A 12144-nucleotide genomic window follows, 5' to 3' on the forward strand; every position below is an offset into this window, starting at 1 on the left:
CCAGGGGCAGATAGACAACCATAGAGGGGCAAATAGCGGCCCAGGGGCAGATAGACAACCATAGAGGGGCAAATAGCGGCCCAGGGGCAGATAGATAACCATAGAGGGGCAAATAGCGGCCCAGGGGCAGATAGATAACCATAGAGGGGCAAATAGCGGCCCAGGGGCAGATAATGGTGGAGGGGGCAAATGTATCAGGGTAAAAGGGGGTAAATGAATAACGGTGGGGGGTAAATAAGGGCGGAGGGGTAAAAGAATAAGGACAAAAAGGGTAAATAATGGCTGAGGAGTAAAGGAATAAAGACAGAGGGGTAAATGAGGGCAGAGGGGCAAAGGAATAAGGGGAAAAGGGGGTAAAGGAATAAGGATCRAGGGGTAAATAACAGCAGAGAGGTAAATAACGGCAGGGGGTAAACGGATAAGGATAAAGGGGTAAATAAGGGCAGAGGGGTAAATGAATAAGGGCAAGGGAGTAAATAAGGGCAGAGGAGTAAATAAGGATAAACGAGTAGAAGAATAACGGCACAGAGGTAAATGAATAAGGGCGACAGAGTAAGTGGATAAGGGTAGTGGGGTAAATAGGGGCAAAAGGGGGTAAATAAACAAGGGCAGAGGGGTAAATGGGTAAGGCGAGTGAATAAGGGCAGCGGGGCGAGTGAACGGCTAAGCGAGCGCGGCCGGTCCCGCAGGCGCCGCCACCGTGTGCTTCGGGAACATGTTCATCGAGCTGCCCAAGGCCAGGACGCGGGAGATGGTGCAGAAGGGTGAGCGGAGCGCGCGGCGCCCCGGCCGCGGCCGCGCGGCCGCCCCGCAGGCTCCCCAGCCTCCGCCTCCCCGCAGATCAGCAGCAGCTGGATGAGGAGATAAACAGCCTGCGGAAGGAGCTGCGCGTCAAGGTCAACCGGCTCTTCGAGGCCCAAGGTAGAGCCCGCAGCCGGCTTTGCTCCGGAGCGCGCGTGTCGCCGGTCCCCTCGTGTCCCTGCTCCTGCTGCCCCACACGGATCTGCTGAACAGGCTTCCAGGCTGCTCCCGATGACTCCATAGCCGCTTCCAGGGCTGGCCCTGCCTTCCCTCAACCCTTGCAGCGTTTAGCCTGGGCTGCTTAAYGTTTTCTGCCACAAAACCCTGCTTGTCCGCTTGCTTTCTCCCAGGTAAGGCCGAGCTGAAAGGATTTAACCTGAACCCTATGACGCCCGAGGAAATGAAGCTCATCAACCGCATCCTGGAAGGCTGAGGCTGCGGCCCCGCAGCCCGTGCCACTTAGCGGGGCAAACGGGGGGAATTCACACTGCTCCGGCCGTGCCCAAGGGCAGCGTTCCCAGCCGTTATTCCCGCAGCCTTGCTCGAGTGCGATCTCCGTGGTAGGCAGCAGGAAGCAGTGCCAGCGCTTCCCGCTTCTTTGCGATTCCCTGGGATTATAAAACACCCCCCTTCTTGCTGGATAAAGCCTGAGTGCTGGAAGGGCGCTGAGGAACACGCTGGAACACAGGCRCATTCAGGCCCTTTGACAAACTGCCGTTGTTGGGTGGAAGTGGGATTATTAAAATCTGAGAAACGGGGCATTCCTAACAGCGTGCGTGTTTTGTTGGCGTCATGTTGTTGCCTTTTTTCTTGTTTTTTAGTGCAGTATCTTCTGTAATTTAGCTTCTCTTTCATTTTAGTGTCAGGAACAGGAGTAGGAGGGAAGGAGCTGTGAATCCACAGTGTGTCCAAAACATAAAGGAAGAGTTGTGTAAGCCTGGGGTATTAGAACAAAGTAAAATGATACATGGAAAACACTCAAGAATCTTTTAGGAGAGGTGTAGGGAGGGATACAAGGCAGGAACATCCTTTCAGCCTCTGGGGGAAAACCGCTGTCAAGCTGGAAGGCAAGAGAACAGGGAAAASATGGCCTGCAAGAGCGGATGAAGGAATAAAATGCTAAAAATAAACACATGCATAAATTAAAATAGCCTTGCCTGTCTTGTAGTAAAAGGACAAGTGCTTTAACCAGTTGCATCCTCAAAGATTTTAAAATCTATCTTCTCTGTTACCCTAGTTAGTCTGAACTTGCTCCCTCAACACAAGACTATAATAAGACAAGAATGCTTAAACTTAAGCAGTAATGGACAAAGTTGAGTTTGACTTCTGCGTGCAGGAAGGTTTCTGGGTACTGAGAAGCTTTTTTTTTTTTTTCTGACCTTCTTAAATTCTGTTAAAAAACAGTATCTTTATGGAAGCTTAAACATGGAAGTGGTTATTTGTTCCACCGGCTCTCGCGCATTCGCCTGTTCTGGGCTTTGCGTGCCCAACACCAAGTTGTCCCTGAGCCTCTGCTTGCTCAGTCCTGCTTTAAGTTCTGCTCAGATGCTGCAAAACAGAAGACCTTGTTTTCCYAACTCCCTATCCAGCCTTCCCGGTCCATGTCAGATGTGAATCCTCTAGAGAACCCTGCRTTGCCACAACTAGTTCCACATATACGTGAAACTTAAGCAGAGTTTAGACAGAAGAATCCTGTTTCAGACTCCTTAAAATGGAAGATTTCTTTTWAAAAAAATACAAAATATTAAGTAAACTGTAAGTCTTAAAATTGTGTGGCTTTGCAAGAGGCTAAAACGTCCCCTGTGGGCTGCTCGCAGTTCAGCCTGTGAGCTGGGCTGTTGTGCTCGGAGCCTTCCCCAGCGTYAGGTCTCCGCTGACCCCATAGCTCGTTTCCATCCCCAAATCATAGCTCTTACATCACAGGACAGCGCAGCCCGGGTTTCGTGATGGGAAGGTTGTTTTTCCAGCACCACAGCAACAGGTTTAAGGCCCTGACATGTTTCCATAGCCGTAGCAGCAGGAGAGGCTTGCCCTTCCTAAAAGCTTTGCTTTGCCTGGCAGAACGCATTCAGCTCCTGCATTTCCTCACACAGCACAAAACTAAGTGTCTCCAGAGGGCAGCCAAGAAGCTGGCATCACCAGTGTCAGCCGTTACTCAAGTTCTTCCAGSCCCTTGGTTCTAAGATGCAGAGGTAGCAAACGTGACCCGAGAGCCCCTGGGTCCTGCTCCCATCCCCAGGGCCCGTCCACAGCCCCGCTCCAAGCGGGATTCCCTTCCTGCCGCTTCCCTTCCTCCAGTCCTCAATCCGCAAGGAGCAGAGGCTCCAGCCCACAGCACCCCTCTTGTGTAGGGTCGGCTCCAAGCGTGGCTCCCCACAACCAGGACACTTCACCAGATCATACTGAGACTCCACTCACTCCTGGTCTTGGTTTATATGGGAGAGGATTCATTCATCAGGGTTTCTCCAGCCTGGGAGCTGCAACAGTTAAAATACAAACCAACATGACCAACAGTCTGGTGCTGGGGCAGCAAGAGTCCAGAAAGTGGGAAGTGCTGCACTGCACTATGAGGAACAGAGAGATTCTTCCGTGGGATTTCTCACATCCTCAGTCTCGGGTCAGCATTCCGCTTTCTGCTGGGCACGAAGACTCCTGAACAGCTGCTTCAGTTGTTTCTTCCTGTCATTGTGGCAGCCTGTAACGAAAGCATTCGCTGCAGTTATACGTGACCAAACTCTTCATTCCCGGGAAGGAATAAGGAAGTTGCCCACTTCCAGGTAAAGCTGTGCTCTGCTTCGCTGGTTTGGAACTACAGCCAAGGATGACTACAGGCACGCTGAGCTGTGCATAACAAAAGAAATAGATGATACGTGCTTAGCTTCATAAGTATGATTCAGGAAACCCAGAACTACTTCACACCAGTAAAACACACTGTCAAAAAAGTGCCTAATACAGTTACCACAATCACTGTGGAGAAGTTTTGAAGCAAAGCTGGTACATGAAGTCTGCAGCRGCTTAAAGCAGAGGCCTATAAACAAAGCCCTCACCACTACTTTTATATAAGTAGTTTCCAAGAGCGCTCCTGCAGTCCAGGAACTCGCATCTGCTCTTGGAAAGCACTTGCTCCTTTCGGACACTCGCACAAGAGCCCCGCGCCCCGCGTGCTCTCCGGGCTGGCCGGGGGGCCGGGCAGGGCCCCGGCAGCTCCGCCGGAGCGGGTACCTAGGTGGGAGTTGGCCACGAAGCTCTCGCTCGGCGGCGTGCCCAGGTTTCCTTCCCGGCTCACGGGTCCGTCGCTCCAGATGAGGTCAAAGCCTCCGACGCGCTTCTCCTTCCCGCTCAGCCTACAAGAGCGAGCGTGCAGCAAAGGAGCTGGGCAGTGACAATCACCTGTCTGCACCCCAATAAACCTCCCGTCAACCAGAGACAGAGCCGAGCAGCCCAAAGCCCTGGAYACCTTCACATAAGCACAGCAGCAAAGTCGCTCAGAGATCAACCCAAGGCACCTTCCTCGAGCCGGGGCTCCAGGCACAAGGACAGGAGCAAACTCTGAAAGCGTGTCCTTGTGTAAGGCTCCGCTCCAAAACTAACCCCCTGCCCCTTAGGGCACTCTGTTGCTTTGTTTTCCCCCCTCTGAAGCACCACTACGTTTGCTTGCTTTGCTGGCTTTGCAAAACCTTCACAGTTACACAGCCTAGAGCATTATGATCAATTGTGCAGAAGAGACAGAACCCGACCATTCACTTCACGCATTTTAATAAAACCTCTTTGAGGATAAAGATGTTGCCCACCTGCCTTCCATGTCCACAATATGCAGTGTGTCTTTCAGGAGATGACATTTGAGTTCATAGTCTTCCTGGCTACTGGCAATGAGGGAAGGTGAAGCGTTTACTTCAATAAGCCAGCTAAAGAGAAAAGATGAGCAATACGTCATGGAGAGATGGGCATTTTGGCCAATGATTCCCCCAACAGAAAGCCCATCTACAAAAACATCATTGCACTGCTAGAGGCAGGAACGAGCATGGGAAGCAAGAGGAAATCTAACCCCAAATCTCATTCTTGTAGGCTGAGCCAAAGAACATTCTGAGCTTATTGCAATGTTTCTATTCCTGTTCTCAGTGGTAATAAAGAAAAAAAAAACCCTCCAGCATCCAAAAAGGTATACAAGCTAGAAACGAAGTCCAGATGAAACAGTAAATGCTGGGGATAATTCACAGAATTAACATTAACCCTTTTCTCCTGGAGGATCACAGATCTTTCCTGGGAACATCTGTGGGAACAATGCAAAAAATAGTCAACTCCCTCTCCTGCGAGAGCTCTGAAAAAGCTGCAAGCTGCAATAACAGCATCCAAGAATTGCAGTGACATCAATGACTTTCATCCCAATTCCCTACAGTTAGATTTGTTTCCTGAACAACAAAAGTTACTGCACTTCTGTATGTGCTGTCTAAGTGGCACTTAGGTTTGAGGCTATGAACAGAGCAGACYGTATGAATTAGGGCCATCCAAGAGCACAGCTGAGCTCACTGGAAACAGAGCCGTCCCCAGGGGCACTGCATGAAATATTGGGCTTTCGCTGACAGGACACAGGGCTTTAACAGATATCACAGCTAACTGCGTTTGTAGAAGGAAAAAAGAGTAAAAATTGAGAGACGATGCTCCATAAAAGATCATTGCCAGCACAAAACATGTCTTGCAGTAACTTCCTTACTAAGAGCACTTTTTGTGATTAAGACTGGAAAAATAACAATCATATTTGCTTGTCAGTTCTGCAGTACTAGCTGCAGTTTCTGATTTTCTTGGATAATGACAAGTCGGTCGCACTTTCAGATTCCTGCTGTGGCAAAACTTGGGTTGAAAACGGGGCAGGTGAAAGTGAGACCTTCAGCTGAACTTTAATTGCTAACATATTTCTCATTTAGACAGTGAAATGAGCTGTATTAAAAAAAAAAAAAAAGAAAAAACTAAATAGAATCAAATTACATGTTTTCATTTGTTTGCTTTAGTTGTTTTAAATTCTCAGCTCCTGTGGAGCTCTTTTTCTCACCCCTCTTCACAGAGGAGCATCCTTCACTTCTGGTCTGCATCTGGCCAGCATGTCACAGATCAAGGGCTCATGTGCCGGTGCGAGCAGCCTAATGGCAGTGGTTGCACATTTATCAATGCTCCTGGGACGCTGCTGTAACAGACTGTGTCTAGAATCACAAACAGCAGAAGAGACCATTTCTGGTAATTGCTGCTCCGCTTGAGATATGTTGAGAGTGGTGGAAAAAAAAAAACGTTGCCTAAAATAGCAGGTTTACACAACAGAGCACTGGAAGTGCAGACAAATTTTAGATGTTGCTGCACTCAGCTAAGGCCCTGAGACTCGGAGCAAAACCAGCTGTGTTGCTTCCAGATTTTAGCTTCCTACATACAAACAGTTCAAACATCTTTACATTTCACTTACAGTTCCTGGACTAGCTGACTAAGCCAGTTTATGGGCACTTAACCRCAGGCTACAGAAGCATCCCAGAGCATTGCTATATCCCAAGAAAGCAGCCCTGATGTTGTAACCCCTTGTACATTTATTGGTACCCTTACGGTTTCAGATCCTGGTCGATCAAGATGTCATATCCATAGAGCTCAAAGCAGTGTTTGTCACTGATCATCACTTTCTGCACGCTCTGAAGGCTCTTGATGAAAATGTTGTCCATATCCGCAAAGAGAATTTCCACCGCTTCTGCTCCGTGCTTGGCAGTCAGGTACTGCCTGAGCTGCTGAATCATCCACTTGCAGCCCTGAGACATCCAAACACAATTACACTAAACCATTCCCAGCAGATGACAATGCACTCCATCTGTTAAATTCACCTCCCTAGTCTCTACAGCCACACAAAATTCCTAGTTAAAAAAACAGGGGGTTCAAAAGGTAGGGCCACTAATCCCACAGCACAGTTAACATCTCTGAGCTTGGTTACTGTGTGGCACTGGAAGAAAACGTGAAGGTTCCCATCAGAAGTTACCTACCAGTAATCATGTCACCTGCTATCAATGTATTGCAGAGACACCCCTTTCCACAGAGAGGAGAGAGATTTATAGATGGGAGCAGCCTGTAAAATGGGAAGGTTGTCACAGTCCTCTGTGACCATCAAACGCTGGCTTTCGTCTCAGATTCACTAAGACTCTGACATCATTTTTTCCTCTCTTTCAACTGCTGCCTCTCGAGACAGGAGGCCTCACAGTGGCAGTTGCGTGTGGAAGCATTAAGCTTGTTGCAGCGCAGGGCGAAGCAATAAGGTACCTCCACTTCACATGAGCACTAACCAGCAAGCTATTACGCCTGAAGTCAGAAAGGTCACCCTTCTAGCCGAGCCGACAGCTGTAAAGCACCCATTAAAGCAGAACACTCGCCCACTCGCTCTCTCGTAAAGCTTCCATCAATGAAATCACACTGATGGGTATCTGGAGAGAAGACAGAGCGGCGGCCGCGCGGCCCAGCGGGGCAGCTGGCACCATGAGGTGAGGCTGCTGGCACTGCCAAGAGCCCCACGGGAGGCAGCCGGGAGCAGCCCCGCAGCGCTCGTGCACCCACCTTCTCTGGATCGTAGTCAGGCGCYGTCTTCTGCACCGCGACGTTTGTGAGATGAACATCTGGCCAGGAGCCGAGATAAGGACCAGAGACAGACACACCGTGAACGAGCACGTGTTCAATTATTGCTCTAAACCATCCTCTTCTGCCCCAACGCAGATTAATTATCCTCCCTGTCTTTAATGGCAGGCTTCAGCCACCCAGTCTTACATTCAATATCACATGAAGATGTCTTGATAAAAATTACAGGAAAAGGAAAAAAAGATATCTAGAAGATATCAAGAAAAGAAGAAAAGGTATCTAGAAAAAAAATAAAAAATAAAAGGACTTCGTGACTTAAAAAATAAAAGGAATTCGTCCTGAGCTACTTCTGTCTGTGCTCCTGTCCCAAAACGCTTGCTGTCCCACTCTGCAGTGGCTCCGAGTGAGGATGAGCTCTGCTGAACTGTCACTGAGAAAAGTGACGGGGTTTTCTGACTCTTCAGCTGCCAAATTAAAGTGTGATAGATTTTAGTTGATTAACATAGTCTCCTAAAAGGTATCAAACTCCATAGAGTAGCAGGTGTGACACATACAAACATCAAACAGTTCTATTCAATGAATCGTTTTGTTCTTAATTTCTGTGAAGCTAAGATAGAAGAAAGGCTGCAAAAACTCAGCCACTAACAACAAAACCAGACCTGACATTTCACCATTGGTCCTAGCTGATTCTTCATACTGACATTTCTAGTCATTTGCTGGCCAGTCTTCCTACAAAAAGAGATATGAGAGAATCACAGTGGCAGCAACAGGACAGGAGGATCACACAGAGTTTGGGAGAAATCAGTAGCGATAAGATAGATCCAACCCAAACATTAAAATAGTAAATCTCTTTTCTTACAGCATAAGCTCTATTTACAGCATAAGCAGACAGGTAGGATACAATGATCATCTATGGTATTCAGAGTAAATCGCGTCTTCGAGAAGCGAGCAAATCCACCTCTGTACAGCCAGGCCTTCAGAGGGATGTACTGCGAGCAGGAGAAGAGCAGCCAAGCATTAAGGCAAGAAAATAACAGTTCCGGCCTGATAATCACATAGTTGTGTTTTGCACTTACAGATGTCACTAGAACATAAACTCTTAAGTCAAACTTTCGACCTGTGAAACACAGAAATATAAAATACAATAGGTCATACTGCCAACTAATATTAGCAGTACCCAATATGAGGAATGTGTCTACAAATGCACACGCAAAAGTAAATGAACCCTAATGATACTTTTTCTCACTTTAGGAGAAATTGAGTGAATATTTGTCTAATCTTTAAAAAAAGAAAGTGAAGATTATATACTGAAGTTTCTGGAAAAAAAAAAAATAATGCAAGATATAAGTTAGTATTCCTCTGAATTATTTTGATGAATACCTGGGCATAAACACTAATGAATTAACGATTAATTTAAGAGAAGTAACATGGGATATTTATTTGTTTTTTAAAAACATGGAATGGTTGAGGTTGGAAGGGGCCTCTGGAGATCATCTAATCCAAGCCCCCTGCTCAAAGCAGGCTCAGCTAGAGCAGGCTGCTCAGGCCCAAGGCCAGCAGTGTATTGAGGAGGTCACTTCCATATTTTTTCCTCTCAGCAAACCACAAAGCCACCACGCTAGAGAGACTGACACTGCACATTATTCTCAGCCACATTTAGGCCCATAAGCAAACTGGAGAAAATAAGTCATGATCTTCCACACGGATCTATGAGGTCCTATTTTCCCACAGGAACATCATCTACTAGGACGTTGCTTTCCAGATATCAGAAAAGCATAGTCTTAGCTGAGCATCTTACCTCCTATTAAATATGGATTTTCAATATATCGCTGTGCTACATAAACCTCTACTTGTGTTTCATCTTTCTGATCATCTGTGCTGAGTCCATCCTGTGGAAAAAAACACACACAATTTCACTTTTTAGGGCTGTATAGGAAAAGAAAGGAGAAAAACCCAGTTTTTCCTGAAGCCCATTTTCCATACAAGATGCCAGATCCCAGAAGAAGTATCCAACCATTCAGGAAAAGCCACTGTAAGAATCTTTGTTGCTGCACTGGAGAATCGTGAAGAAATACTGCCCGAGACAGGCCCAGGTAGACAGAACAAGTCACTAGCAGAAGCAGAGGCTTAAATAATAGCAAAAGAGCAAAATTCCAGTGGGCCATTCCCCAGAAGGAGAGAGAGTAGTTCTCACCTTCCCCCATTCAATGATATCCTTGAGTTTCCGGAATAGAAAAATTCCTTTGCCTTGTGACCTGCCAACCTGCAACACAGCACAGTAAAGTTATTTACTTTAGTGTTTTCTTGCCTTCCGATAGGAGTGACACAGTTTACTTGCCTGCGAGTCCTTAGGTCAGCCACAAACAGTTGCAGTTGTTGCTACAATCTCAGTAATCACAGTCTTTTTGTTTACTCATTTACCCTATTCTGGTTATTCACAGTGTTAATTGAGGCTGTGGGCACAAAACCAGCTTAATGCATGTTTTTTTGTTGCCAATTAACGCATTCCYGTTTACAGAGTTGGGTAATCACTAGCTGCTCTCCTCCTGGCTGTAATTCACATGTTTGCCTGTGCAGTCACCTCCCAGGCGAACCCTTCCCGAGGAGCCTGGTGCAGAGCAAGGCTCCTTGTCCTGCCCCAGACTTCTTGCCAGAGCTCCTGTGTGGAGCAGAGCGACCGTCACAGGTCTCGCAGATGGGGGCATTTTTAATCACCCACTACAGCACAATATTGGTGACATTAAGCGCCCCAGATCAGCTGGCGGCAGCAAGGCATTTCACAGCTTCACACAGTAATATTGMAACTTCTAAAGGAAGCAAAATCCCTTGGTTGCCTGGATATTAGCCGAAGTGGAACTTACTGCATTCAGCCCATGGAGGCTTTGAGGGATAAATGAGATTTGGAACACGAGGCTACACTTGAGGCCTCTAACACCGAAGCACAGAGAAGATAATGCCACCCAAATCCCCTCCAACTTGCACTTCAGGCTGCCCATGGAGTCTCTTGTAAGCTCTTCACATTCTCGGGATGAAAGGCAGCTTAGTAGGTTGGCTGGACTTGCTCGGGCTGCCACATAACATAGAGGGATTTCTTTAAAACCAACAGATGTTTTCACAGCTCCATCTTTACGGACTGCCCAAGCATGGTGCTTAACTATTAAGCCCAATTAAGCAGCTGATCTGCATACACACATGCTTCTTTCACACATGCAGCTGAACTGAAAGGTTTTAGGGCGTGAGCTTGGCCTTCACCCCCTGGCACGAAGCCCTGGGAACACAGTCTGATTCTTCACACAAAACTTCAGCACTTTCCATCGTCACCATTGAGCTAACTTTGGCTCAACAAATAAACTGAGCTGCTTTTCCACTGCTGGAGTAAACTGTTGGGCAAGATGWAGTGTTTTTGTAGCACCAATAGACCAGGAAGCTGCCAGGAGCATCGCTCCTCCTATGTGCACCCTATGTGCAATCCTTCCTGTGGATTTCCTGAATATCTTGCTCTCTCTCCAAAGAYTGAAAGTGTCCACTCTGTCTCACTTTCCATGGGACAGCACCAAACTTACTGGTTTCATAATCCAAGTGGTGCCAGGATTCTTGTGAAACTCTTCCACAAACAAGTGGTACTCTAACGGCATTTCGAAAGTCTTTGGGAAAAAGTCACATTTGGTTGCCTCAAGCTTTCCCGCTTCTCTCTCCAGCTGCTTCCGAAACCGCTTCAGGTTCTTCACTAGGTAGTTCTTCCGAGTCAGCTGAGCAGAGAGAAACGTAAGATTAGGCTCACCAGACGCTCACATCTTCTCAACCATCATCCTCCTCTCGCTTTAATTGCCCTGGAGGTATTTCTGTTGACATCTAGGAATCAACTGCACCCCAGATTCCTCAGAGGAGAAAAAGGAAAACATGGGGCCACTGGAACAGGTCATGTTTTCCCATCTTTACGCAACTCTTCAGTCTGCATACTGATTTCCAGAACAGACCCCAAGTGTGGGGACCGGTCTGAGGGAGTAAGGGGCAGAGCTGCCCTGGAAGCCGCTCCCGCCATGGCTGAGCCGGAAAGGAAGCAGCTCCTGAACGGCTGCAGGCTACAGGAACCCCCGGTGGTCCCGGTTGCTGCTAAGGGCGCCGAGCAGAAAGCCTGGAACAGGCGCCCGTCCCGCTCAGCTGCGCCGGGAAGCGGCACCCGGGAGAGGGCCAGGCCAGGCCTCTGAAACAACAAGGTTTTCCGCAGTTACAGCTAAGGCAGCCCACAAACACAGGACAGACTCCCCCGGGGGCAGCCCTAGTTGAGGACAGGCTGCAAGGCAGCCACGCTCAAATGTACTTAAAGGACAGGGCATCTTCTCTTGGGCAAATGAGGTGCAACGGGTGCCCCCACCCTAATGCCTGGGATTTGTGGGTGCTACATTAGGAAACGCAGCATCACCCGTAGAAGGGAGCGCCTGTTTTAACTGGACCCCTAAGGCGGCTGCTGCGGAGGTTTGCAGCGGCGACCGGGTGCACCGAGGCGGCCGCAGCGCGGGGCTCAGCGCGGTGAGGAGCCCCGGGGCGCGCGAGGGTCCCGGGCAGCCCGGCCCGGCCCGGCGCCCACCTCGTAGTGGTTGCGGAAGTGGCAGAGGCGCACGTGCTCGGGCAGGCTCGCGTGGTCGAAGTGCTCGTGCAGCCAGCCCACGTCGCACCAGTGGAAGTCCCAGGGCTCCTCGCTGCGGGCACAGCGCGCCCGCCACCAGCCGCCCCCGCGGGCCGCGCGCCCCG

General features: G+C 48.7%; 2 protein-coding genes across 2 annotated transcripts in view; one reads left to right on the forward strand and one right to left on the reverse strand.

The window, feature by feature from the left end:
- The first annotated feature begins 620 nt into the window (after nucleotides 1-620).
- PDRG1 (p53 and DNA damage regulated 1) lies at nucleotides 621-1392 on the forward strand. The gene is made up of 4 exons (XM_026041978.1): nucleotides 621-624; nucleotides 669-764; nucleotides 841-921; nucleotides 1152-1392. Exons 1-4 carry the CDS (start codon nucleotides 621-623, stop codon nucleotides 1232-1234), a joined length of 264 nt encoding a protein of 87 aa, XP_025897763.1. The 3' UTR covers nucleotides 1235-1392.
- Nucleotides 1393-3215: 1823 nt separating this feature from the next.
- The window catches only part of TTLL9 (tubulin tyrosine ligase like 9), a 10314-nt gene continuing 1385 nt past the window's right edge, over nucleotides 3216-12144 (reverse strand). Inside the window, exons 2-12 of the mRNA XM_026041979.1 lie at nucleotides 11981-12092; nucleotides 10956-11141; nucleotides 9587-9655; nucleotides 9191-9281; nucleotides 8469-8509; nucleotides 8294-8381; nucleotides 7375-7433; nucleotides 6385-6581; nucleotides 4593-4706; nucleotides 4024-4145; nucleotides 3216-3496 (exon numbers count right to left, since the gene is read on the reverse strand). Coding sequence (XP_025897764.1) covers nucleotides 3420-3496; nucleotides 4024-4145; nucleotides 4593-4706; nucleotides 6385-6581; nucleotides 7375-7433; nucleotides 8294-8381; nucleotides 8469-8509; nucleotides 9191-9281; nucleotides 9587-9655; nucleotides 10956-11141; nucleotides 11981-12092 — 1156 coding nt within the window. The 3' untranslated portion in view covers nucleotides 3216-3419. The remainder of the gene's footprint in view (nucleotides 3497-4023; nucleotides 4146-4592; nucleotides 4707-6384; nucleotides 6582-7374; nucleotides 7434-8293; nucleotides 8382-8468; nucleotides 8510-9190; nucleotides 9282-9586; nucleotides 9656-10955; nucleotides 11142-11980; nucleotides 12093-12144) is intronic.

Source organism: Nothoprocta perdicaria, unplaced genomic scaffold (assembly GCF_003342845.1).
Source record: "Nothoprocta perdicaria isolate Ctin4 unplaced genomic scaffold, notPer1 scaffold_3, whole genome shotgun sequence".
NCBI lineage: Eukaryota > Metazoa > Chordata > Aves > Tinamiformes > Tinamidae > Nothoprocta > Nothoprocta perdicaria.